At 44.3% G+C, this 25,934-nt stretch overlaps 1 protein-coding gene across 2 annotated transcripts; it reads left to right on the top strand.

Annotated features, from left to right (window-relative positions):
* The first annotated feature begins 210 nt into the window (after positions 1–210).
* NOPCHAP1 (NOP protein chaperone 1) lies at positions 211–25,652 on the top strand. Of its 2 annotated transcripts, none has more exons than XM_073575131.1 (4): positions 211–368; positions 14,497–14,583; positions 23,122–23,255; positions 24,802–25,652. In XM_073575131.1, the coding sequence occupies exons 1-4, from the start codon at positions 287–289 to the stop codon at positions 24,967–24,969; spliced, it is 471 nt and encodes a 156-aa protein (XP_073431232.1). In that variant the 5' UTR covers positions 211–286; the 3' UTR covers positions 24,970–25,652. The 2 variants fall into 2 exon arrangements, with proteins under 2 accessions (XP_073431232.1, XP_073431233.1); XM_073575132.1 differs by having other exon boundaries at positions 224–430.
* The last annotated feature ends 282 nt before the right edge of the window (positions 25,653–25,934 follow it).

The following is a 25,934-nucleotide window of genomic DNA, read 5'->3' as shown; positions in this document are numbered from 1 at the left end:
GTGATGCACTCTGTCACACCCTCCACAGGACTGCAGCTCTGTCCTGACAGTGCAGTACATACTCTTGGCCAGCAGAGGCCCTCGCTGCCTGCTGTGCCAGTTGAGTTATACACTCCTCACATGGCGATTACACACTTCTGCGAATGATAGTGGCGCGTTTACATTTTGCCCATAAGCATGATGGCGGCTGAGAGCAGCGGTCCAGTGACGTCATCGGTGTGCTGCCTACTTCCTGTTGTGGCGCTTCTTCTGTACGTGCTTCTCATCCGGAGGCCGCAGTGCAGGGATGAATATGGAGGCAGCTGAGGGGCACACTGTGGAGCCTGTGCGCTCCGGGGAGCTGCTGGATGTCGGCTGCTCAGGAGGCGGTGAGTGGTACCCAGGATGGTGGAGATGCCTGAACCCGTCACCCTGCAGAGCATTGGTCCTGGTAAATAAGTGGTGTTTGGCTCCTTGTACCTTTCCTGGACCGCAGCCTGTTACTTCTGCTTGTCCATGGAGATGGCTGATGATCGTATTGCCAGGGGCCCCCATGAGAGCGGCGCTCAGCTCCTTCCTGCTGCTCATCCTTATATTAGAAAGCCTCATCTCCTCAGGGCAGATCGGTGGGGTCTGACATTGGGGTTTTGGAATGGTGATATTGCATGCCACCACTGTGCTATTGGTTCTGTGCTGGAGGTAGCCAAGCTTTGTGTTCAGCTAGCCCTTAGAGAGTGGAGTAGAGGGCGAGCTGGTGTGGTCAATACTGTATTCAGGCCGGGCGTTTCGGAGCCTCATGCTCAGAATTGATAGGGATCCCGCTCCGCTAATCCGTAGATTGTCTTCTATCCTATGGCTAGGCGAGAGTGTGGCAGCAGTGGAGGCCAGCACAGCGGTACGACCCACATGTAGTGCTCCGGACACTATATAGGTGACTGCTGCTGTCTTTGTCAGCATACGACAGGCGCCCTCTGTCTCCAGCATTGGATCCGATGTGCTTTCCTATCTTCAGTAGGTTTTGTTGGATAGTGTTTGTTGAATACAAGCAATTTTCTGCTTATAACAACAATTTTTAGCTTGATAACCAATCACTGCTGGGCAGCAGAACATGTACATTGTTCACAGGCTCTCTTCTATTGAGCTTGTAAGCGCTGCTCTGCAGCTGGCCAGGACCGTGTTATCTCCTAACCTCGGCCAGCTTTAGTGCGGTTTTGGTTTTCTAGGCATCAAGCTGTAATAGAATTGATAATATCTCTAACAGGTGTAAACTTTCTTTTTTACTTTTGTTCTAAACAAACTGTTTTTCGTTGAGGAGGGGAATCGCACTTAAAGTGTTATCCAGTCGCTCTCCCGATTCTTCATCAGTAAGTAGAGGTGCTACGGACACGGCATCCATAATTCTCCTGAAAGGTGTTGGCAAGTACCTCGCCCTAGTCCTGTTCTATCCAATGGTCGGATGTACGATAGCAGCCGATAAAACCGAAATTAGTAATACCTCTTGCAGAGTGATGCACCACAGTCCTGTTACTCTCCCGGGATGGTTGGTCAGTGGATTGCTCCGTAATAACAGACACTCTCTTTATATGGAGGAAGACAAGCCATAGGGAATCCAAAGCGAATCAGTACTTAATAAAAGTCCTGGATAATAACCCCTTTATTTTTTCATATGGAGCGAAGAACTAATAGACTGGTATTTGGTAACTACCAACCTGTTCTGACCAGTGATGACCTCTGCCTGCTTAGAGTTGTCAGACAGCTCCTGCCAGCGACTCTCCTGCAGTGACGTGTCAATGACAGAGCAGCATTCTCTCTTCGGCTCTGCTCTGACAGGGCGTCTCTACTGACGTCATGCTGGATGACAGCTGGCTCTCCGCTGCCTAACTGCTGAGCAGACTGGAAGAGAAGCTGCTGCTGTGTTGGAGAGGTGTATTGAAGCATGGGAATTGCCAGTTGAGATAATCCCCTTTGTGAACAGGCAGATAGTTACCACATAACGGCCTGTTAGTGCTTGGCCCAATACGCAAAAAACTAAAGTTAAGAATCCTAGAATGTTAGAGTTGGAAGGGATGTCCAGGGTCATCATGTCCAACCCTCTGCACAATGCAGGATTTACTAAATCATCCCAGGCAGATGATCATCCCAGGTATCATCCCAGGCAAGAACTCGCCGCCTCTCGTGGAAGCCTGTTCCACTCATTGATCACTCTCGCTGTCAAAAAGTTTTTTGTAATATCTAATCTGTATCTTCTCCCTTTTAGTTTCATTCCATTGCTTCTCGTGTTTCCTTATGCAAATGAGAATGATGATCCCTCTACACTGTGACAGCGCTCCAGATATTTGTAGACTACTATTAAGTCTCCTCTTTGCCTTCTTTCTTGCAAGCTAAACGTTCCCAGATCCTTTAACAGCTCCTTGTAGGGTATAGTTTACAGTCTGCTCATCAGCCTGGTATCTCTTCTCTGAACTTGCGCCAGTTTTTCAATGTATTTTTTAAAATATGGTGCCCACCACTGGACACAGTATTCCAGATGAGGTCTGACCAAAGAGAAGTAGAGGGTAATAATGATTTCAGGTGATCTATACTATTTGCTTCCTTTAACACATTCTAGAACTGTTTGCCTTTTTTGCTGCTGCATCACACTGTTGACTCGTGCAGTCTGTGATCTGTTAGTATACCTAAGACTTTTTCACACATGCTGTTGCTTAGTTTTATTCTTCCCGTTCTGTAGATGTAATTTGTTTTTCTTGCCTATATGTAGAATCTTCCATTTCTCTCTGTTAAATACCATTCTAGTAGTCGCTGCCCATTCTTCAAGCTTATCTAGATCCTTCTGGATCTTTTCTGTCTTCTCTAGTGTTAGCTATCCCTCCTAGCTTTGCATTGTCTGCAAATTTGATTATTTAACCTTCAGTTCCCTTATCTAGATCATTTATGAAAATGTTGTCCAACACTGGGGCCAGGACAGAGCCTTGTGGTACCCCACTTGAAACACTCTTCTAAGGCTAGTTTCACACTTGCGTTCCTTGGAGCTGCGTAGGGATGCATACGTCCTCCGTGAAGCTCCGCCCATGGCCGCACCACCTCCAGTCAGCTCCTCCTTCGGCATGCGGCTGCCTGCGTACCCAATCTTTAGCATTGGGTGCGCAGTAGTGTAATGACAAAAAAAAAATTTTTTATGAAACCATGTGCAATGGAGGAACTTTTATGGGTTATTTAAGAATAAGTATTGCTTTTTTTTTGTTTTTTTAAAAAAAGTTCCCCCTTTCATTCAAATGAAATAAGGCAAAAATTGTTTTTTCCCCCCAAAAAAGGACATGCAATTTTGCATTATTGAAACGATAATAGTAATAACTAAGCAACTTTTATTATTCGTTTTTTAACAAATACAGTATAAAACAGTTAATTATAAGTACAATATGTACAAAAGAAGCGTTCAAAAATTATTTTTTCCTATGAATTTTAGATTCAAAAATTCAATTTGTTTCAATTTCGCATGTAGTTCCTCCATCAGTTTTACAGCACGTTCAGCATTTTGGTTAGATCTGGGAATGTCAATTAATGACTCCTCGACCAACCAGTGCGCCTTCAAACACTTAATTGCCTTCTTCTTCTGCCTTCGCCGTTTCTCGCTGTTGAACAGAAAACTGAAGTTTCCAAGAATTTGGCAGTTCGTTGGCATCCGCGTGAGATTGGAGAACTTTTCAACATATGGAATACTTGGATCCCTTTTATGTTGAGAATAGGAGGGCAGATTCCTCATCCAGATAGACCTGTTTGCCTTTACACTGTTGCTGGAATTTCTAGAAGACATTTTCTGAATGACCTGTCCTGCACTTCTTGATCGTAAAACTTGAAGCTTTGCACTGAAAATGAAAAGATAATACTAAATTACAAAATATTTTAAAATATTCCAGAATGTTCTAGATGTGAATAAAATACCACTTTTTGTTACAACTTAGAAAGATATTTTTACTCTTCGCCACGACAGCACCCACTTGGAGAGAGGGATCCGCCCATAGGAACAGGAAACCTACAGAGATAAAAGAGGGTGGTCCGCCTCTCCTCCTCAGTTGGTTTCCTGTTCCGGTGGAAGACAGCAGGATTCCTCTACAGACATACCTGGGCCAAGGAACCGCCTGTGCAGTCTCTGTGGGAACGGCAGGGGTTCCGGTCCAGAAGCAGCGACGGTGGAGTGCTGTAATCCGGCTCCCTCCTCGACTGAACAGCCGCAGCAGCGATGGCAGAAACAACGGGTCCGGGTGAGGCCGCCCGGGGTTCTCCTGCATATACACGCCACCGGGGTCCGGAGATGGCCGTCCCGGTCCGTGTGGGAGCGCGGAACCGGAGGGAACAGATGCAGCCTCCGTTTTCCCATGGCTTCAGTCCCCAGAGGGAGGACGCACATGCAGCGCCGATACCGGAAGTGGTAAGGGGGAACTTCCGGGTCACCGGAGAATCCCCAGCGGCAAGGTGCACGCGCGGTCTCGGGAGCATCGCGAGACCGCGCATAAGCATGCGAAGCGCTCCCCGCCCCCTCCCCGCAGAAGCTGCAAAAGGGAAAAAAAAAAAAAAGGGACAATATTCAGCGGCTCGGCGGCTGTACACCAGGCCGAGCATGCGCAAATTAGCTGCGCCTACCCTGAGGAGGTGCTCCCGGGGGGGAGGGAGTACCGGCAAAATAATGGTGGAGCAAAAAAAAACAAAAAAAACCCTGCTGCGAAGGGTTTAGCAGGCAAGCATGTTTTGCAGGTGACACGGTGGCATCCAAGGACGACTCTGGCAGAGGTTCCTCGGACAGAAGCCAGGCCAACAAGCCCCCATCTCAGCCTCCTGAGCCGGTACCTACAGCTTCTCTGGGTGAGTGGACGACTCTCTGCCTATCAAGCTGACAAATACCTCTCCCTTCCTCTCTCCCTCTTCTCCTCTTCGCTACATCTCCTCCCTCAGGGAAAAAAAAAAAAGGCTATGTAAAAAATGCATTAATGAGACTGCGAAACGGGCTTCAGCGTCAGCCACAGAAGTTACGGGCCTTAACCCAGTCTAGTAGTACACCTACACATACTAAGACTAAGAAACCGACTGTGGCCAGCTCAGACTCTGACGAGGCTGTGATCTCTGATAGCTCTAACATATCCACATCGTCATCCTCCTCAGGTATGGAGGGGTGTTTGCGTTTCCCCTTAGAGAACATGGACAACTTAGTTAAGTCCGTGAGAAACACCATGGGATGCACAGACACAAGGGAGCTGCAAACAAATAATGTTTGCAGGACTAACTGATAGGAAGAGGAGAGCCTTCCCTGTTATACCAGTCATAAAAGCCTGGTTAAGAAAGAATGGGAGAAACAGGACCAGGAGAGGTTACCTCCCCTCGGCTTCAAGGAGAAGGTACCCCTTCAGTGACAAGGAGTTGGTAACGGGGTCTAAGGTCCCGAAAGTGGACGCTGTTGTCGCCTCTACCTCAAAACAATCAGGGCGTGCTAAAAGATCCACTCGACCGTAAGGCCAATGCCGCACTGAAAAGGGCATGGGAGGCAGCTACCGGCACGTTTAAGCCGTCAATAGCCAGCACTTGCATGGGCCGTTCTATGCTGATCTGGATTGATCAATTAGACCAGCAAATAGACCAAAAAGGCCTCCAGAAACAGATTACGAGCTGCTGTTCCCATGATCCGTTGCGCGGCTGCGTTTATAGCGGACGCTTCTGCTGACTCATTACGTTTGGCATCCAGGACAGCAGGCTTACTTAATAACGCCAGGCATAGTCTATGGCTTAAAAGCCGGAGAGGCGATACCCAATCCAAGGCAAAGCTCTGTGCCATTCCTTGTGAGGGAGGGCGTTTAGGAGATGGCCATTTGGCAGAGGAAGGCCAACGGAAAACCAGAATCGTTGGGCCATAAAGGAGGACAAGATCCTCCCGTAGAGACAGAAACTAAAGGGCTAGTCCCTACAGTAGGAGGAAGACTAAAAAATTTTTTTTTCCTCTGAGAATGGGGAAAAATCACAGCCAGTTCTTGGGTCCTGGACATTGTTAGAAATGGGCTAAAGATAGAGTTCCATCATACCCCACATAACTCGGTTATTATAGCATCTCTCAACTTACCAATCCAACTGCAGGCCCTGGAAGTTGAGATTCTAAGCTTGTTGGACAAAGAAGTATTGGACCATGTGCCCAAAGGGCAGGAAGAGAGAGGGTTTTACTCCACTCTTTTTCTGGTACCTAAGCCAGATGGCTCTTTCAGGACAATCATCAACCTGAAAAAGCTAAATACATTTGTCAAAAATCAACGATTTAAGATGGAGTATATTAAGTCTACAATTAAACTTCTCTTCCCCAATTGTATGATGGCGGATCTAGATCTAAAGGATGCTTATAATACTCTTCCCATCCACTACAGGTATCAGAAATACCTGAGTGGCGGTGTCCCTCGATGGCACCATACACCATCTCCAGTTCACAGCTATGCCATTCGGCCTCTCCATTGCACCACGGGTCTTTACAAAGGTGATGCTGGAAGTAAAGGCCTTCCTATGCCAGAAACACAGCTTGATAATACCCTATCTGGACGACTTCTTAATAATAGGGAACTCAACTCGACAATGTAATAGACGAGTTGCTGACGCAATCTTAATCCCTACAGGCTCTAGGTTGGATAATAAACTTCAAGTAGTCCAGAGTCGAGCCACAATCCGTCCAGTCCTTCCTAGGTCTCCAACTAGGCCGCCGGCCATTCTAGACCGAGCGTGATTGCGTTCGTCGGGTGGCGGCCGCTAAGCGGCCTGGGCCCGAATGGGAGACCACCCACGCTCACAGGTCCGAGGTCATGCGTTACAAAAATATCTGCTACCACAGGTAAAGATTGCAATGATCAAAACAAAGATAACATTAGCAATGGACAAACCAGGCCTGTCCTTGAGGGAAGCAATGTCCCTCTTGGGGTCTCTTACCTCCTGCATCCCAGCAGTTCAGTGGGCCCAGTTCCACACCAGGGAACTGCAACAACAGATTCTCCTAGAGGAGGCTTGTGTCCGAGGGAATTTGGCAAAGGAAATCACCTTATCCCAAACAGTCCTAACTTCCCTGGTATGGTGGTTAGATGACAATAATCTATCGAGAGGAGTGTCATGGGTGATAACACCTTCCGGTATAGTTACTACTGATGCCAGCCCTACAGGATGGGGGGGCTCATATGGGGGGATCTTCTCCCAAGGCCAATGGGATATAAGCGAGAGACAAGATTCCTCAAACTTAAAAGAGCTGAATGCGGTTAGTCATGCGTTATATCACTTCTTTCCACAGCTACAAGGAGAACACATGAGAATCCTTTCAGACAACACCACAGTGGTAGCATATCTGAACAGGCAAGGCGGAACTCGATCGAACAGCTTAATGTCTTCCGCAAGAAAATTTTCATTCTTAGCCGAAAAACAATTTTTGTCTCTCGGCTGTCCACATAAGAGGAAGAGACAATTCAGAAGCAGACTTCCTAAGTCGCCACACGTTATGGCAAGGAGAATGGTGCCTGAGCCGGCAAATATTCAAACACGTCGTGTCACTGTGGGGTCTTTCCCAGATAGATCTCTTTGCCACCAAACAAAACAGACAGGGGCGAAGGTTCGCCTCCCTGAACGTGGCAGACTGTCTGGAAATTCTGGATGCCCTCCAAGCCCCGTGGCAGTTCAGATTGGCATATGCCTTTCACCCAATCATACTACTGCCGCAGGTTATCAGGAAGATCAAGGCAGAAAAGGCGAGAATAATCTTAATAGCGCCATTTTGGCCCAGGAGGCCAGGGGTTTTTGTGCCTACAAGCAATGTCAGTGACAAACCCTTGGGTGCTCCCTCAGCCCACAAGCTCCTCTCTCAGGGGCCATTCTTCCATCCTCAAGTGGACAATCTCCGCTTGACGGCTGGATCTTGGAAGGGAGATGTTGAGAGCAAGAGTGTTCACGGGGGGACTAGTCAATACCCTCCTACAGAGTTGAAAATTGGCTACTACAAAGAGTTATAACAGGGTATGGAGGAAGTTCCTAGAGTTCCACACAGCTTCCGACTCTAGAGAAATCCCGATAACGCCCATTCTAGAATTTCTACAAAAAGGAGAGAGATCTAGGGCTATCCGTCAACACACTAAAAGTTCAAGTGTCTGCTCTAGGGGCCCTCTATAATTATAGCATGGCAGGCAATAGATGGATAGCCAGACTCATCTCTGGCTGTGAACAGAGCGAACCAGTACACATACCCAGAGTGCCTCCCTGGGATTTGAATCTGGTACTAGATGTCCTAACGCGCTATCCCTTTGATCCATTAGACTCAATATCCCTTAAACACTTATCTCTTAAGACGGTACTGCTAGTGGCACTAACTTCAGCCGGAAGGGTCATCGACATACAGACACTTTCAATATAACCTCCGTTCCTGTTAAACATTCCAGGATCAGTTGATATTAAAACCAGACCCCTCGTTTCTGCCAAAAGTAGCGGGGAAATTCTATAGGTCGCAAGAGATCCACCTCCCTTCATTTTACAGTAACCATTCTACTCCAGAAGAAAAATTCCATACACTAGACGTTAGAAGAGCAGTGTTACAATACATCGAGAAGTCTAACAGCTGGAGGAAGAGTAGGGCTCTGTTTATTTCTTTCCAGAGCCAAAGAAGGGATATGAAGTCACAAGGGGTACTCTGTCTCTGTGGATTAGGGACGCGATCTGTCTGGCAAACTCCGCGAGAAATAAAGATCCTCCGGAGGGTATCAGGGCACATTCCGCCAGAGCTATGGCATCCTCGTGGGCGCAGAGGGGAGACGTCGCAATCGAGTCTATATGTAAGGCCGCAACTTGGTCGACGCCTTCTACTTTTTATAACCACTAAAGGCTTGACTTATCATGCTCATCTGACCTAGCCTTTGGTAGAGCGGTCCTCAGCACGGTGGTCCCTCCCAGGTGAAGGTCTCTGAAAGTCTCTCCAAGTGGGTGCTGTCGTGGAGAAGAGTAAAAAGCCGCATTACTTACCGGTAATGCTCGTTTAATGAGTCCACGACAGCACCCGTTCACTAACCCTCCCTAGAAGTTAACAATGTATATACACCTTCTTAGATGTAAAATTGATAAATTTTAAATATTGATTAATATAATGGCCTAATAATTGGCGGTCCTCCGGGTACTCTGAAATACAACTGAGGAGGAGAGGCGGACCGCCCTCTTTTATCTCTGTAGGTTTCCTGTTCCTATGGGCGGATCCCTCTCTCCAAGTGGGTGCTGTCATGGACTCATTAAAAGAGCATTACCGGTAAGTAATCCGGCTTTTCTTTATAGATTTAAATTAAAACACGAAAAATCTTTTTTTTTTAAATGAAAAAGAGGGGGAACTTTTTTGAATATTTTACAAATTTGATGGAATTGGTGGAATTGTTCCACCAATGTAAGGGGTTTCATTTTCGTTTTGCAAAATTTTTAAAATAGTAATCACCCTAGTGCGCAGGTATGCGTTTGCCGCCGCATGCGTCGTTTTGACGGTGCGGCAACCTGCGCCAAACGCAACATGTTGCATTTTGGTGCGCTCGCCGCACCGTCAGAACGACGCATGCATCTGCAAACGCATGCCTGCGTACCCAATGCTAAAGAGAGAGTACGGAGGAGGTGCGGCTGTGGGCGAAGCTTCACGGAGGACATACGCATCCCTCCGCAGCTCCAAGGAATGCAAGTGTGAAACTAGCCTAATTCGATGTGCAGACATTTGTTACCACTCTTTCAGTACAATCACTGAATCAGTTATAAGTCCACCTAACCGTAGCCTTGTTTTTTTTTTTTTTTTTGTTTTTTTTTCCAATAAGGATATTATGGAATACTTTATCAAATGCTTTGTAAGTTGAGATATAGTATATCTACCACATTTCTCTGATCCACCCAGTCAGTGATTCCATCAGTACATCATAGAACGAAATTAGATTAGTTTGGCATGACTTGTTTGCTACAAACCAATGCTGGCTCTGGTTAATTAGTGTATGCTTATCCAAGTACTTGCATACATGCTGTTTAATAACTTGTTCAAAGATCTTTCCTGGTATAGAAGTAGGGCTCACTGGTTTGTAATTTACTGACTGTCTTTCCTTTTTTGAAGATTAGGACAACATTTGTCCTTCTCCAATCTTCTGGGACTTCTGTTTTCCAGGTACTTGTAGTATCCTAGAATGTAATTCATCTGGACCAGGAGATTTAAATTCATTTAAATTAGCTAAGTGTTCCCTCACCATCCCTCTGTTTATGGGTTGAGTGGATTCTGTTCTTTCGATGGCACCGTGAAGATCAGTTGATGTTCTGATTGCTTTCTTAGAAAACACAGATACAAAATAGGAATTTAAAAGTTTGGCCTTTTCAATATCATTTTTGACCACTTCACCCTTTTCATCCTGTAAAAATCCTATAGTGTCCTTGACATTTCTTTTGCTTCTGACATACCCCCAGAATCCCTTTTTTTTATTGCTTTTGGTCTCCCTTGCAAGCCATACTTCATTACTGACTTTAGCTCTTCTAACTCTTGCCCTGCGTTCCCTGCAGACAGCATTATATTCTTCTTTAGATTTCTTTCCATTTGATATATTTTTTTTTTTTTCACCCTCTTTAACAAGTGTTTAAGTTCTGTGTTCATCCACCCTGGTCTTATTAAATGCTTCCAATTCTTCCTTCTTTTCTGGATTGTTATTGATTGTGCAGTGAGGATTTCATTTTAGCCAAACCTCCCATCCTTCTTGGACATTTCTGTCCTGTAGGACATCCAGCCATTGGACTTTTCCTACCCTCTTTTTGAGTCTATTAAAATCTGCCTTTCTGAAGTCCAACCTTAAAGTCTGAGTCCTCACTGGTCTTCCTCTCCTCTTGTAATCCAAAGTTGGAGGCTAACATGATCGCTGACCCCTAAATTCCCAGCCACCTTTACGTAACCATTTCCTCCTTGTTGGCAAGAATTGGGTCCAAGATTGCAGATCCTCTTGTTCTCCTATCTTTTGAAAGCTAAAGATCTTGATGATCCCTTTTAATTAAAGAGGATCCTGTCAGCTCTCTTTGTAGCATCTTCTCTTAGAAGTCTGCGTGGTACTTTTTCTCCCTGAAACGTATGAAATAATTGACAGCTGGGTGTTGCCTTGTTAGTCGTGTGCATCCCTGCATGATCTTCCGTTGTATAGGTACATTCAGGAGCTATAGAAAATGGACCCATAAAACAACATTAAGGCCTCTTTCACACATCAGGTTTTCGCCGTCAGGCGCGATCCGGCGCTTTTGACAAAAACCGGATCCAGCGAAATGCAATGCGGCGTCGCAATCCGGCATCTGGAAAAAACGGCTACTGTAACGTTTTTTGTCTCCGGCGAAAAAGCCGGACACGCCGGATCCGGCGCGTCCGGCTTTTTCACACAATGAAAGCCTATGAGCGCCGCAATGCGCCGGATCCGTTTTATTTTTGGTCTGAGCATGCTCAGTAGCTCTGCCCACAAGACACATATATAAAAGCATGACAGTGGGACACTTTCCATCCTCCCCCTCCTATTACATACCATCCACCTCCCCAGTACCAGACATCTCCCCACTTCCAGCAACCTGCCCCGTACCAAACTCCTTCCCCATACAACTTGCCATCAACATCATCTGCTCCTACAGTCCCTGCCCAACCCTCCACTCCACCGCCCACCACCTCTTCTGCCTCCCACATGTCCACCCATTCTGTAGCTTTTTCCACACCTTCACCTCTGTTCCTTCCCCACCACGATCCCAGTCCTCTCTCCACACTCCCAGTGTCGAAGTGTCCCGCAGCCCCTCCAGCAGTATTTCCACCCCACACTACACAGATTTGTAATGTGTTTTTCAATAAAAATGCCTATTGTTTTTAAAACCTTTATTCAAAAAGTTTTTTGCACATTAAAAACATTTTACAAAAAAAAAATATTTTAAATAAAAGTTAAATTATTGTTTACACTGGTTGTCTGTCATTTCTTTCTGTGGCGAACTATGTTTAAAAAAAAGGTTAAATACAGGGTATTTCAAAGGTAAAAAGGTATTCAAAACCAGGTATATAACTGTGGGTAAATTTTAGCTTTTTGCCACAGTTGTGTTCCTGGTTGTGTTTGAAGCAAAGTATTTCACCTAAAAAGTTGTGTTTATTGTTGGTGATTTCCTAACAATGTACACAACTTTTGTTACAAGGTGAAATACTTTGCATAAAACACAACCAGGTACACACCTGTGGCCTAAAGCTAAAAATAGTAAGACCATGACAAGATAGCCAACTTTGGTTGGCAAAGGTATATACTGTTGGTACAGAAGGTACACAATTTTGGTTAAGGGCACAAATCTTTCACACTCTGTCATCCTGCCAGTGTACTCTGCCTTGAGGTGACAAAGTATAGTGCAAAATTGTCCCTCATTACTGAAACCGTCACAGAACTTCTAGTGGTAATGTCATGGTAATCTTGCAAGGTGGTTTCTTCAGAGGTGTCCTCAATGGAAATGAGTTCCTTGCAGATAACAAAATTGTGGAGTACCACGCAAGCTTTGATCACCTCGTCCACAGTTTCTGTCTTGAGGTTGATGGCAGTCAATAGGACCCGCCATTTGGCTGTCAGAATACCAAAGGTACATTCAACCATTCTTCTTGCTCTTGTGAGGTGGTAATTAAAAATGCGTTTTGTTCTTGTCAATCCTCTGCTAGAGTACGGTTTCAAAAGGTGTTCTGACAGCTGGAAGGCTTCATCCCCTACACAGACAAATGGCATAGGTGGACCAGATGTTTGCGGCAGCGGTCTAGGGGATGGGAACTGGAAGGTGTTTCCATACAGTTTACGCCCCATGGCAGACAGTTTGAAAACTTGAGAGTCATTGGAGCGACCATAGGCCCCAATATCAACAGCAATAAATTTGTATTCCGCGTCAGCGATGGCCATGAGGACAATGGAAAAATATTTCTTGTAATTGAAATATTCCGATCCCGATCCGGCTGGCTTTACAATGTGGATATGTTTCCCGTCCACAGCGCCCAAAAACTGGGAAATTGACATATCTGTTGAAACTTTTCTGAAATTTCAATCCACCTCTGTTGTGGGCTCTGGTAAAAACTCTTCAGCTAAGGAGTCCCACAGTGCACGGCATGTGTACTTCACTATTCCAGATATGGTGGAAATCCCGAGTCTGTACTGGAAATGCAGTGACGAAAGGGATTCTCCAGTTGCAAGAAATCTGTGGGGAATTAAAAAACAATCAATTAGTTTAAAATCACAGCATTACATACCAAAACTGACCTATAACACTTGGAGATACAAACTACCACCAACAAGATTGCAGTGAAAGTGTGCTCTGATGCGAGCATATCCAATAAATGTGGCTTACCTTAAAGTCACCATCAGACGCTCTGCGGGTGAAACAGAGAAGCGGCAATAGGTGTCCGCTTTTCTTATGAGGTGTGCAATGCGCTCCACCAAGTAATCAAAATTCTCCATTTTCATCCGAACATATCCAAAAAATGTATCCGGGTCTCGTCTAAGGTCCATGCAGAGTGTAGAATAGACCCCACGCGTCATTCTCTTGGCTGTGATGGGGTGGATCCACAAACGTCGTCTACGATGCCTGATGCGCTGCTGTCTCGCTCTCTCCTTCTCCAGAACAATCGCCCTCAAACGATTCGCCTCCGCTGTGAAATCCGCCAAATTCTTCAAAATATTTCCAATGACAACATCCATCTTCGCCAGTAACTTGCTCTTCTCTCCAACCTGCACTTTCTCCTCTACAACCTGTCAAAGAAGGGCTGTAGGAACATGCTATATATAGTTTTTCAGTAGCCAATCCCTTTCGGAAGGCCACAAGGGTCAATTTTAAAAACTGGATCCGGTGTAATCCATCAAAAAACGGAACAAAAACCGGATGAGACGGATCCGGTTTTGTCTGTCAAGAACAAGACGGATCCGGCAGAAAAACGGATCCGTCACATCCGGTTTTACGAATTATTTGCCGGATCCGGCACGACGCCGAATCGCGCCTGACGCCGAAAACCTGATGTGTGAAAGTAGCCTAATAGAAAATATTTTGAAGTTTTATACTTGGAAGATTTTCTTCATTGTAATCTTTTCTCTTTTACTCCTTTCAGAAGTGAAAGCCAATTAACTGTATTTCACTATTGGGTGCCAGATTAATTATCTTTGTGTTGGAATAATAATCTTTATTTTTATATAGTGCTAACATATTCCACAGCGCTTTACATTTTGCACACATTATCATCACTGTCCCCGATGGGGCTCACAATCTAAATTCCCTATCAGTATGTTTTTGGAATGTGGGAGGAAACCGGAGAACGCAGAGGAAACCCACACAAACACGGGGAGAACATACAAACTTCCTTGCAGATGTTGGCCTTGGTGGGATTTGAACCCAGGACTCCAGCGATGCAAGGCTGCAGTGCTAACCACTGAGCCACCGTGCTGCCCTGTTGGCATATACTAAGTAATGACTTTACATATTCTGCCTCCCCTTTAGGTCTGTATAACAAATTACTTATAAATTCGAAGCAAAACAAGAATATTGGATCCTGCCCTCCTACAGTCAGAATGCCAAGAAGCAGCAGTAAGTACCATAAGTTTACTTTGTGCTATACTTGTATTGGTGGATGTTCTTTGAATCCATGTGGTGCACTACCGCCATATGATGCTCTGTCCTGCACACCTATCTATAAGGTAGACCACAATGACAAAACTACTGACTATACCCAGCATCGGACTGGAACACCTTGGGCCCACCAGAGACAATAATTCTTGGGGCCCACTATGTAGCTACATAGAGATGAATACAAGACCACCAATTCTGCGGTAAAACATTCTAATATCAGGGTATAATATAAGGTAGTACAAATCTTAATTATGTAGCAGGGGTTGGGGTTGCAGCCCCCTCATATAGCATAATGCAGCCATCTCATAGAATATAATGTAGCCCCCCTCATAGAATATAATGCAGCCATCTCATAGAATATAGCCCCCTCATAGGGTATAATGCTATATACTAGATATAGAGTTAGATAGATCTATAGAGAGATAGAAAGAAGATAGATCGATAGAGAGAGCTATAGATAGGTACAGAGGTAGATAGATGAGAGAGAGAGACGGCTATAGAGAGAGATGAGTAAATAGAGGAAGGTGCCGCGCTCACAGGACGATTCAGTAATGATAAAAGTGAAAGTAAACGTCCTGCCTTTCACACATAAACCTGATACTCAGAGCCACAGATCTACCATGCCAGCAAGATTCACTAATGAGCGGTGACAGAACTTATGCAGACTTGCCCTAACTCTGCTGAATGAAGGTGCTGTGCCGATCACAGTGAATGATCCACAGAATTGCTGGATAGGTATGTGACAAGCTGGGAGGATGAGGTGAATGAGCTCGGCTGTCTGGAGTGCAAGTAGTGAAGAGAGCCAGGCAGAGCCAGGACCGCTCCGGCCGGTAGCGTTCTGGATGCACGGCTGAAGGGGGCCGACACTGTCCTGCACTGACAGCATGTGACGTCACAGGCTAAGGCTATGGAGCCTAGCTGGGGCCAAAAACCTACGCGTTTCAAAGCAAAACGTGCTTCTTCATTATTGAATAGTCCTGTAAGCGTGGTACCTTCCTCTATTTACTCATTTAACCCTTTCTTAGCAGAAAAAGCACAGCTTCTGTCTAGGCACCAGCAGCCCTTTCTTTCTATTGGTAGTGCCAGTGTATATCTGTATATTAGATGGATATAGAGGTAGGTAGATAGATCGATAGATGATGGAGAGACAGATATAGAGAGGTAGGTAGATGGAGAGATAGACAGGTATATGCAGGGGTTGGACAAAATAATGGAAACATCAACAAAAGTTAGTTTAATACCTTTTGTGGCGATGACAGCCTCAATTCTCCGAGGTATGGATTCATACAAGGTGTGAATTGTTTCCAAAGGAAATTTAGCCCATTCTTCAGTTAAAACACCCTCCAGTTCTTTGAGCGACGATGGCGGCAGAAATCGACGTCTAACTTGAATCTGTAAAATCGACCATAAATGCTCAATGTTGAGGTCTGGGGATTGTGGGGGCCAGATGAGATGCTCAACTTCATTACAATGTTCCTCGTGCCATGCTTTAACGATTCTAGCTGTATGAATTGGTGCATTATCATCCTGAAAGATGGCGTTCCCCTCCGGGAACAGTGCTTGAACCATAGGATGCACTTGGTCGCCCAAAATGCCTAAATAATCGCGGCTGTTAATTCTTCCATGAAGGGATATCATTGGCCCGGCGGATCTCCACGAAGTAGCACCCCAGATCATCACAGAACCTCTGCCATGTTTTACAGTTGGGAGAAGGCAGTCTGGATGGAATGCTTCTTTCGGCTGTCTCCAAACGTACACTTGGCCGGAGGTCAGAAATAGGGTAAACGATGATTCGTCTGAGAATATCACGTTTCCACTGCTCGAGGGACCAATTCTGGAGGTTTTTACACAACTCTAAACTCTTGGAAACATTTGTCATTGAGAGCAGCGGTTTTCTAATTGCAGCTCTTCCGTGGAATCTAGATTTGTGCAGCTCCCGACAAACAGTTTTCGTGGAAACTGGGTTCTGTAGGTGTTCATTGAGCTCAGCAGTGATTTTCAGAGCCGTAGTCTTGCGATCCTCTCTCACAATTCGCTTTAGAGTCCGACGGTCTCTCTCAATCAACTTCGACTTTGTGCCGGACCTGTGCTTTGCTGCGGACGTTTTTCCTTCTCTTTCAAACGCAGTCATTACTTTGGAGACAGTACCTCTGACATGCCAAGCATTCGGGCACTTTCTGTTATACTAGCGCCTGCCATACGAGCACCAACAATTTGGCCTCTTTGAAAATCCGAGAGGTCTGCCATTGGTATCCGTTTCTCATCAATGTTCTTACAATTCTGCAAAACAAACAATTAATTTACATACACATATCACAAATAATCAACTACAAAACATTACCATATGTCACGGTTTGCATGTTTATAACATGTTCGAAGATTATGATGCCAAAACGTTAGGTGTTTCCATTATTTTGTCCAACCCCTGTATAGAGGTAAACAGGTAAAAGACATAATATATGTGGGGGCCAAAAGTAACTAGCCCAATGGATTAAAAAAATCAATTGATCAGAATATATTCCCACATATATATTAATGTAGATATAGGACTAAGCAGGGAAACTGCAAAATACTAAGCACCAATAGGAAAAGCTGTCAAAAATCCATAAAATAGATCATCTTTATTGAAAATTCATATACAATTGGACAATACAGTACATGGAATGGGGGGATATCCAAATAGACATGCACAGTGGTACAAAGGATCAAGCACACCGCGTCCACAGTCCCAGGATTAATCATAGAATGTGCAAGATAATCACTATATATCCCTGATGAAGGGTTAAGACAACTCATTATAGATACATTGATACATAGGCTAAAAGCTCAACTATTAATACTGCCCATAACTAAATTGCCATAATTCTCTAACAAGGCATAAAGGGATTAATACAGAGCAAATGCTCAAGACAAGCACCATGTCAGCGCAATCAATGCTAAAGCGGCATCATTACCTAAAACGCCCTGAGGAAGGAGCTGCGGCTCCAAAACGCGCATCGGGGACAGGATCTATCGCACCACCCTCACTGCACCCAGGTAATGACACTACTTGCAGCATTGAATCTATTGATGTGACGCTCACCTTGAGCACTTGCTTGGCATTAGCTCTTCCACTATAGGTTTTTAGGTAATGATGGTGCTTTAGCATTGATTGTGCTGACATGGTGCTTGTCTTGAGCATTTGCTCTGTACTAATCCCTCTATGCCTTGTTAGGGAATTATGACAATTTAGTTATGGGCAGTATTAATAGTTGAGCTATTAGCCTATGTATCAATGTATCTATAATGAGTTTTCTTAACCCTTCATCAGGGATATATAGTGATTATCTTGCACATTCTATGATTGATCCTGGGACTGTGAAAGCAGTGTGCTTGATCCTTTGCACCACTGTGCATGTCTATTTGGATATCCCCCCCCCCCCCCCATTCCATGTACTGTATTGTCCAATTGTATATGAATTTTCAATAAAAATGATCTATTTTATGGATTTTTGACTGCTTTTCCTATTGGTGCTACCCTGTATACAGGTAGGTAGATAGATAGAGATAGATGAGAGATAGGTAGGTAGAGATAGATATAGAGAGAGAGAGATATTAAAAAAAAAAAAAAAAACCCACAATACTCACCTCTCCTCACTCCCAAGCTGATTCCGGCAGCTGGCTTCAGGGTCAGGAGCTTCCCCACCTGCCAGACACACAGCAGGTGCGCTATGAAGTGACGACATTGCGCACCGGCTGTGAGTCAGCAGAGGGGACTCTCTCTCCCATTACAATTGAGGGCGGCGCCGGCCCTGATTTACTGCCACATAGCGGCTTACTGGGCTGGAGGGCGGGGTTCCGGGGGAGTGGAGACCGTGAAATGATATTCACTGCTGCCCATGTGGGTGTGGGAACCAGTGAATATTAATTTCTCTTTAGCAGCGGGGACAGGGGCTCCTGCCTACTGTCATCTGCTGCTGCTCCGCTGGAATAGGCCCCCATAGCAGCTGCGTGGTGTGCGACACACCACTGGCTGGGGGCCCCTGGAGCAGCGGGGGCCCTAGGCAACTGCTGGCCCTGTATGCCAGCAGGTGCCAGGACCCACTGGATGCCAGGGCTCACCGGAGAATCCTCCGGTTCTTCGGTGGGCCAGTCCGACGCTGACTATACCAGCCATTGAGGGTTCAGGCAACATGAACAAGTAGAGATAAAAGGGTTGTATCTACCTGTACACTGTGCTGCATGACTTGTTTGCCACAAACCCATGCTGGCTCTGGTTAATTACTGTACTGAAAGTGTCTGCCCCCTTCCTGATTTCCATTTCTTTTAAGTGAGATAAACATGCAAATGTTTCAGATCACCAAACAAATTTAAATATTAGGCGAAGATGCCACTTATAAGCAGAAAATGCCGTTTTTAAATAAAGGGGGGGGGGGGGGGGGGGGGAAACAAACCCACAGGTCCCTGTGTGAAAAAGCGATTGCCCCCAAAACTTCGTAACTGGTTGGGCCACCCTTGGCAGCAACTACTGCATTCAACCAATTGCAATAACTGGCAGTGAGTCTTTTGTAACGCTCTGGAGGAATTTTGTCCCAACTTATCTTTGCAGAATTGTCATAATTCAGCCACATTTGGAGGGTTTTTGAGCATGAACAGCATTTCAGCATTTTAAAGGTCATGCCACAGCATCTCAATCAGATTAAGGTTAGGACTTTGACTAGCCCACTCCAAAGTCTTAATTTTGTTTTTCTTAAGCCATTCAGAGGTGGATTTGCTGATGTGTTTTGGATCATTGTCCTGCTGCATAATGCAAGTGCGCTTCAGCCTGAGGTCACAAACAGATACCCGGACATTCTCTTTCAGGATTTTTTTGGGTATACAGAATTTGTGGTTCCATTTACCACAGCAGGTCTTCCAAGTCCTGAAGCAGCAAAACAGTCCCAGACTACTAACCTACCACCACCATATTTTACTGTTAATATGATGTTCCTTTTCTGAAATTCTGTTACTTCTACGTCACTTTTTAATGGGATATGCACCTTTCAAAATGTTCAACCTTTGTCTTGTCAGTGCACAGAGTATTCTCCCCAAATTGTTGGGCATCATCAAGATATTTTCTGGCAAAACTTGAGACTAGTCTTTATGTTCTTATTGCTCAGCAGTGGTTTTCATCTCGGAACTCTGCCATGCAGGACATTTTTGCCCAGTCTCTTTATGGTAGATTTTTACAAATCACCTGCAGCACTCAAATATGACGCTTCAAGTAGAGTTGAGTAAGGTGAAAATCTTAAAGGAATCTGTCACCCTTATTTTCGACTATGAGCTGCCGCCACTGACATGCGCAGGCACCTGCGCACTGCAGGACTCTGCTCTGCCCTCAACAGGGCAGAGCAGTGCGCCTGTGCAGGAGCTGCGACGGGAAGGAAAGAAGAGGATGGCTTCGTATGAAGATGGGTGTCGCCGTCCGATCCAGTACCTTCCATCGGACCGAACGCTGGGGTGAATATAAAACTTTTTTTTTTTTTTTTTTTTTTCCCAGATTACATTGGGGGCTTATCTACAGCATTACAGAATGCTGTAGATAAGCCCCTGATGTCAGTGGCGGCAGCTCATAGTTGAAAAAAAGGGTGACAGATATTCGCAGCCGAAATGTGGAAAACGAAAATATAACTCCATTTTTCAAGGATATCTGCATATATAGACCGATAATAACATAAGAAAAATTGTATACAAAATGACCATGAAGTAAAAATAATACACAAAGTAGAATTACATCAATCACAGATCAGCTTGTCTAATGGTGTGGTGTGAATAGCCTTCACAAAGGATAGGTTACATAATAGGGAAACAAGCCAGTATAATGATAATGTCATGTTGTCTGGACTAAAAGTCATACCAGAAGCAGGGCTTAAGACAAAATTTGTCAAATTGAATTGTCACTATATTCTTCTTGTTACAAGGGATCACTCCTATCCCAAAAAGAGTAGAGAGGTCAGGGATACATGTATGAAGATGTATATGTAATGTAGCCTTTATAAAGACCTTGTGAGTTCACTCATTATTTTGCCTTTCCTGTCACTCTCTTTTCCTAATATCGGTGTATTCTCAAATATTAAGGTATGCCTACTGTCATACTTATCCTGTTCTCTTTTTCACCCGCCTAGCAGTGCTTGCCACACCTTCCAATTGTACGCGCTTTCCACACATGCACACTGGCGTGTCCCTGGTCATGATCCTTCATATTCATTCCCCTACATGCGCACTGTCTCCATTGCTCGGCCACTCGGAACTTCCGACACTGCTTGGCAGACTGAAACCCTCTGTCACATGATCTCCCTTTCTTGATCACGTCACACCCGAAATTGACAACAGCCCTCCGTGGGTATAAAAGGGATAACTGTCTCTCACCACCCAGGATAGCGCAAGGACGCCATATGTGCCGGCCCACTAAGTAACGGGTATTTTATTTACTTTATTCAGTTTCTTTTCCACTATATCTGACGGTGGACTATCCAGTTTCTTTAATTTAACGAGTGAACTCACAAGGTGTTTATAAAGGCTCTATTATATATGTATCTTCATAATTTTTTTTTTTATTACTTTTTTTTTATACATGTATCCCTGACCTCTATCCTCCTTTTTTAGGATATGAGTGATCCCTTGTACCATGAGGAATATGATGACAATAAAATTTGACAAACTTTGTCTGAAGCCCTGCTTTTGGTCCAGACAACATGGCATTATCATTTATATATCATACTGGCTTGTTCCCCTCTTATGTGTCCTTTGTGAAGGCTATTCACACCAGCATCTTGGACACCATTAAGAATCATTATACAAGCTAATCTGGGATTTTCAATTGTTCTGTAAGCCTTATTCGTGAATGAGGTCATTCTACTTTGTTACCTCATGGTCATTTTGTATACCGTTTTTCTTGCGTTATTCTCTTTCTATATATGCAGATATCCTTGAAAAAGGCTCATATGCCAAAATGTTGGGTTATATTTGTGTTGTCCATATGTTGGCTGTGAATTAAAACTTTCACCTTAATCAACTCTACATGAAGCCTCATATTTGAGTGCCAAAGGTTATTTGTGACAATCTGCTAACTTTCCTTCAGTGCACCTACCTCCTATATACAGGAATGTGAAATCCCCTGGCTGCTCCTATTTCTTATGGTGATTTTCATGAACACTGACCTTAACTGAGGCAAATGAGGCCTGCAGTTCTTTGGCTGAGGGTGCGTCTTACCCGAATTGTAGAAGTTAGCGGGATCCAAGGAGGCAGGGTCACTGCTGCAGGAGGCTGATGGTAGCAAGAGTGGGGTGATGTCTGGCTTGAACGGAGTTCCCTTTTTCATTGATTTCCCTGCGGTGGGCCTTTTTTTTTTTTTTTTTTCCCCTAAGCCCACCGTGGTGAAACTGGAAGGGGACTCTGCTCACCACCTACACCTTTTATGAAAGACTAGGGCCCACAACCTCGCACCACCAGGACACCCCCTCCTCCCAGCTCGTGGCCTGCAGCATTGCCCCACTCCTGTCACCGACCTCCTTTAGCAGTGACCCTGCCTCCTGGGACCCCACTCCACTTCAGCCCTCCCCCTCACTCTCCCAGTAAGCTACCTTAAAATTGGACTATAATATCCACCACCATTTTATTTTATTTTTTTTTTCCTAGTTTCCTCCCCAAAATTTGAGGTGCATCTTTTATAGTTTGCAAAATGCAATGATTAAATCTAAGGAAGACAACCAGATATTATATAATTTATTTTTTTTTCTACTTGTATGTATTGCTTCTCTTAAGGAATTTTTTTTTTTTTTTTTTTTTTTAATTGAAGTTCCAAATTGATAATATCTCCTACCTTGATTGTGAAAGTTTTGGATATCACGCAATCTTCCTTCCTGAAGCACTATCTGTTGAACGAGGATATTCTTGGGATCTTTATTCAGGAGTGTTTCCTCCTTATCAGAGGATTCCGTGCTCATCGTCTCTCTGCTGCTGTGAGGGTGAAAAATGATACTTGCCGACAATTTGATTTTCCTGAAATTTATGACCCCTAATTTTTTTTCCCTCCTTGCAGCTTATGGTTGGTGATGGTTCTCGATCTTCTCTTTTCACAATGGACTTGGGTGAATGATTGTAATTTGGGTGACACCTGCGTCACTTCTTGGAAACTACATTGAAGGAGGAAGTGGGAGTGACCTTTTTATTTTGTGCTCCTGGTTTCCTGTCTAGTGATCTGGGCGCATCCCGCTCTCTGGTTCTGTTACGGGTTTCAGGAAAATTAAACTATCGGCCAGCAATTTTCATTTTTATCCCCATCATTGAAAACCATTGATGGTGAAAACTGAAACGCCTAATTAAAAATCAGATCCAAAACACTGATTAACAACGTTTCATGCTTTTATATGAGAATTATTACAGATGTCTGAGGCCAAAGCTTGTGATGACCTGTTCGTAATAAATGGGCTAAAGCTAGCAGTGATGTACTGTATTTTTTACTTTTTGTCATTCCAGTACTAGATAGAGTACAGAACTTCTTGCCACGGATGGCACAAGCCAATGATGACCTCAACAAGGAGATTCAGACTTGTTCAGATGGCAAGTTTGACATAGAAAACATTGAGCAGGCGGAAAATATAATAGAAATGGTAAGTAGTGATATACGTTCACTAACAGACATTTCTTCATTTATGTCAGTACTAGATGGAGGCCCGATGCTATCGCATCGGGAGGGCGGTAATGTCACAATGGGGGCAGGCTTTGCAGCGTTGAGAATCTCTTATACCCCCCCCACCATAAGCTCACCCACCTATCCACTCTCTCTTTCCCCATGTGCTGACTTCTCCCGTCTATGCTCTCTTCTTTGACCTGTCTACCCCATGTGCTATCCCCCTTGTCTGCTGTCTCTCTCCTTCCTGTGCTGTGTTCTCCCCTCATGTGCTGTCCTGTTTGAGCTCTCTCCTCCTGTGCTCTCTCTCTCGCTCATCTGCTGTCTTCTCCTCTCATGTCATCTTTGACCTGTGTACCCCATGTTCTCTCCCCCTTGTCTGCTCTTTCTCCACCACTGTGCTGTCTTCTTCCTTCATGTGTTCTCTCTTTTGAGCTGTCTCCCGTGTGTCCTCTTTCCTATATGCACTAACTCCTCCCCCTGTGTTAAAATGAATTTGCGCAATAAATCAGTCCACCGCCATCTTTGTGCAGACAGCGGCGGTCACATTAAAACTGCGCATGCGCTCCTCCTGTACAAAGATGGCAGTGGTCAGTGAATCATTCGGCTGATCGCGGCGGCGTGTTCGTGAGTGTTCCGCTGGTGGTACAGCACAAGAGGCTGGTACCACCAGCAGTTTCCATATTGAGTCACCCATCACTTGGGTGTCCCATTATGGCGATCGGTGAACTTCCGCCGCTTGGAATTCTGGGATCCGGACACATCTGGATGGAACTGGCTGTGAAGACATTACAAGGCAATTATATAATTGACAAAAGTCCCATGTAGAATGCTTGAAATGCCTATGGATGATACCAAAACAATTTGTTCACCCTAGGCACAAGCCACATCAGCTCCTACTTTCATTAGAATACTGGAGAGAAAAAAGGAGCAAAACGATTGCAAAAATACCAATGATTTTTATTTTTAAATATCATACAAAAAGTGCACAAAAGTCTGAATGAGGTGCCAGTATAAAGCAGATGAAACACACACCTGACAAACCCCTCGTCCATCCAAGATGGAAAGTAGTATCCTCATAAGTATTCAAAACATCATGCCTAAAGAGTGGACGCCCAAAATGTATAATGTCACCCCATGAATTCAATGATCATATGATCCAAATTGCTCCTAAATAAATTCCCTGAGCATAGCTCAAGGTGGGGAACAGGACGTGTGCTGTCCTAGGGTGCGAGAAGTCTAGGTATAGACGGGGGGCGACCACAATAAAAGACAGAGGTTAATGTCAGTGCAAAATCTTACCAGAGGATGCAGGAGGAGGAGGGGGAGCATCTGGCAGTGACCCCAAGGCAATTATATATTAGACTTTCTAATACAACATCTCTATGTAAACCAAAATACGGAGTTGCCCATAAAGGCTCATTCACTGTCATGTTGTTGCGGTTTCGGTAAAACTGCTGCAATCTGACTTGAACGCTGTCTTTAGAATGCTGCATATAAACTTAATAATTTTTTTTTTTTTGTAGAATGTAGCCTTAGTTGAACTCAACAGCTCTGATTCGAGCGAAGAGGAGTCTGATAGTTCGGAAGAAAGCTCAGCCTCCGATTCAGATGGAGAAGTGACAGAACATAACATCAGACTGCAACAAAAAGGAAAGAAAAGCAAGATAGAAGAAGTGGCTCCAAAAAAATGAATGCCAAGCACACAAATCTTCATAGCCTTGAGTTGTGCAAGGGCTGTGAGAGACCCTTGTGTGCAGGAAATGACTTAAAGACAATCCCAGAGAAGCCATATCGCCTCTTGTGAAGTTCTGAACCTGACTTCTACATACAGTTGTGTGGGTTTATATACTATTCAGGAGAATGTATTCCATAATTTTACTAAGAAACACGTGAAAAGACTTAATGAGTGAGCCTTGTCTTAGTATTTTGCTGAGATTTTGTTAAACTGATCAACCTATGTGGAATAGATCAGATATTCTACAATACCTGCCTCAAATATCTGCATGAAATGCTTATTTTCTGTGGAATTTCATGGCTTTTTGAGAGCAAGATCCAGAACAAAAGATAGAACTTGCTGCAAATATTAAAATGTACTGTACTGTAGATCTTCTGTCCAAATTTAACAGCGAAAATGGAGAACAAACCTGGCAAGTGTAGAAAGACCGATAGATTTCATAGTAAGACACTTGCTTACTAAAAATAATGCTATCTAATGGATCTACCATCAGTGAAATGACTTTGCTTTTTATAAAAGCGCAAGCTTTCTAATTTACACTTGCAGAATATATTTTCTTTAGCGCTCATACTTTTCTAATCCATTTTAACTAATTGTACTATCATTTTTACTTTTTATTAAATATTGTTTTTCTTTGCACCTTCCTGTGTTTACTTGTAGAACCTTATTAAATTCTGTTTCCTAAAACTGGTTTTCCACCTTAATAAAAAAAACACCCTTTTTTTGCGTTATTCGCAGGATATCCGGTCTTCCATACATCATTTTAGATCAGAAGAAGTATCGGAAATAAAAATTATTCCATATGGGAATACTTGGGAATGTTTCCTCTCCCCTTTTAGATCCTTCTATTGATCTAAACAAAAAAACAGACGGGAGAACAAATCCTTCCATGTGGTGGTAAACCGGCCTAGAAATGCAGTT

Source organism: Dendrobates tinctorius, unplaced genomic scaffold (genome assembly GCF_039654945.1).
Source record: "Dendrobates tinctorius isolate UK_male_01 unplaced genomic scaffold, ASM3965494v1 ptg000043l, whole genome shotgun sequence".
In the NCBI taxonomy this organism is placed as follows: domain Eukaryota; kingdom Metazoa; phylum Chordata; class Amphibia; order Anura; family Dendrobatidae; genus Dendrobates; species Dendrobates tinctorius.
This window is presented reverse-complemented; position numbering and strand designations above follow the sequence as displayed.

Bases quoted from the DNA above. Each gene is read 5' to 3' on its own strand.
- NOPCHAP1 (XM_073575131.1), top strand. From the start codon at position 287: ATGAATATGGAGGCAGCTGAGGGGCACACTGTGGAGCCTGTGCGCTCC. The intron at 369-14,496 runs GTGAGTGGTACC...CCTCCCCTTTAG, and splicing joins TGTCGGCTGCTCAGGAGGCG to GTCTGTATAACAAATTACTT. The intron at 23,256-24,801 runs GTAAGTAGTGAT...TTTTTTTTGTAG, and splicing joins CGGAAAATATAATAGAAATG to AATGTAGCCTTAGTTGAACT.